Source organism: Microtus ochrogaster, linkage group LG4, assembly GCF_000317375.1.
Source record: "Microtus ochrogaster isolate Prairie Vole_2 linkage group LG4, MicOch1.0, whole genome shotgun sequence".
NCBI classification, from domain to species: domain Eukaryota; kingdom Metazoa; phylum Chordata; class Mammalia; order Rodentia; family Cricetidae; genus Microtus; species Microtus ochrogaster.
In genome coordinates this window covers 42,721,594-42,723,071 of record NC_022030.1, presented here as the reverse complement: position 1 = coordinate 42,723,071, position 1,478 = coordinate 42,721,594, and the positions used below count along the sequence as shown (strand labels likewise).

The following is a 1,478-nucleotide window of genomic DNA, read 5'->3' as shown; positions in this document are numbered from 1 at the left end:
AATAGAAATGGGCTAATTTAAGAATAAAAGTGAGCTAGAAATATGCATAAGCTAATAGGCCAAGCAGTGTTGTAATTAATAGTTTCTGTGTGTTTATTTTGGGGCTGAGCAGCCGGGAACAAACAAGCAGACGCTAACAACACAGGTTAATATATAATGTGCGTGTGAGTGTACATGGCATAGTTATATTATGTTTAGGCATTATTATGACATGGTTCTTGTTTTTATTTTGAAATTAATCATGACACAAGGATATATGATTGACAAGAGGTGGATTATGGTGGCTATTATTGGTTGTCAAGTTGACTGTATCTGGAATGAACAACAATTCAGAAATGGAGGCACATCTCTGATTGATCCAGATATTGTGGCAGGAAGACAGAATGTCTTAAATCCAGATCTTGAGGTGGAATGACACACACCTTTAATCCAGACTTTGAGGCAGGAAGATACACCTTTAATCTGGTCCAAACCCTCTTCTGGAAGCCTATATAAGGATATGGAAGAAAGAAGGGTTGGTTCTTCTTTACCTGCTTGCTGTTGCCTTGTCAGTACATCCATCCCTTCTTTGGCACTGGAGTGGAGCCTACTTCTTTGAGATTCCAGCATGTACAGAGGACCAGCTGAGACACCCAGCCTCATGGGACTAAGCAACTACTAGATTCTTGGACTTTCCATTCACAGAAAGCCTTGGTTGGGTTAGTTGGATTGAAGCTTTAAGTCATTCCAATAAATTCTATATATATTAAAGTTATTCATATAATTTATTAAATATTTTTGAAATTATATATATATATGTATATATATGAAGAGAGGGAGTCCTTCTATAAGTTCTGTGACTCTAGAGAACCATGATTAATACAAATGGTTTACCTATGCTTGAAAACCATCCAAGGTGACTGAGGGAAAATACCCTGTGAATTGCTCAGTGGTGATGGTTTTGGTCCTAGCCAGATGAGTCCCTGATGGCTCCCTTCAGAGTGACCCCAGGGAATTCATGAGGCATGAGTACCAACTTACTCTGCAGGCAACTTTCTGTATGTAGTGGAACGATCCAGACCTAGCATGCATGAACCTGGCCTGTTTCTCCTGAACTCTGCCTGCACTTGGGATGCATGCTAGGACGTGTTCTTTACACACACTGCCTTTTACAGATGCTGTTTCCTCTCATAGTTGCTCCTCACCCTTCACCCACAGCCAGCCATGCCCACTGCCACTCCAGGCTCTGTCCCAGGGACCCCAAAGATCTAGATCTCCGTCTCCATCCCTCATGTAAATGAGAACATGAGAACACGTAGTGAATCACATGGTAGGATGGGAACATGAGAACACGTGCTATCACATGGTAGGATGGGAACATGAGAACACGTTAGTGAATCACATGGTAGGATGAGAACGTGTAGTGAATCACATGGTAGGATGGGAACATGAGAACACATGGTGAATCACATGGTAGGATGATAACATGAGAACACATG

General features: G+C 41.5%; 1 protein-coding gene across 1 annotated transcript in view; it reads right to left on the bottom strand.

The window, feature by feature from the left end:
- Positions 1–213: 213 nt before the first annotated feature.
- The window catches only part of LOC101995388 (nuclear body protein SP140-like protein), a 40,193-nt gene continuing 38,928 nt past the window's right edge, over positions 214–1,478 (bottom strand). Inside the window, exon 15 of the mRNA XM_026786375.1 lies at positions 214–487. Coding sequence (XP_026642176.1) covers positions 458–487 — 30 coding nt within the window. The 3' untranslated portion in view covers positions 214–457. The remainder of the gene's footprint in view (positions 488–1,478) is intronic.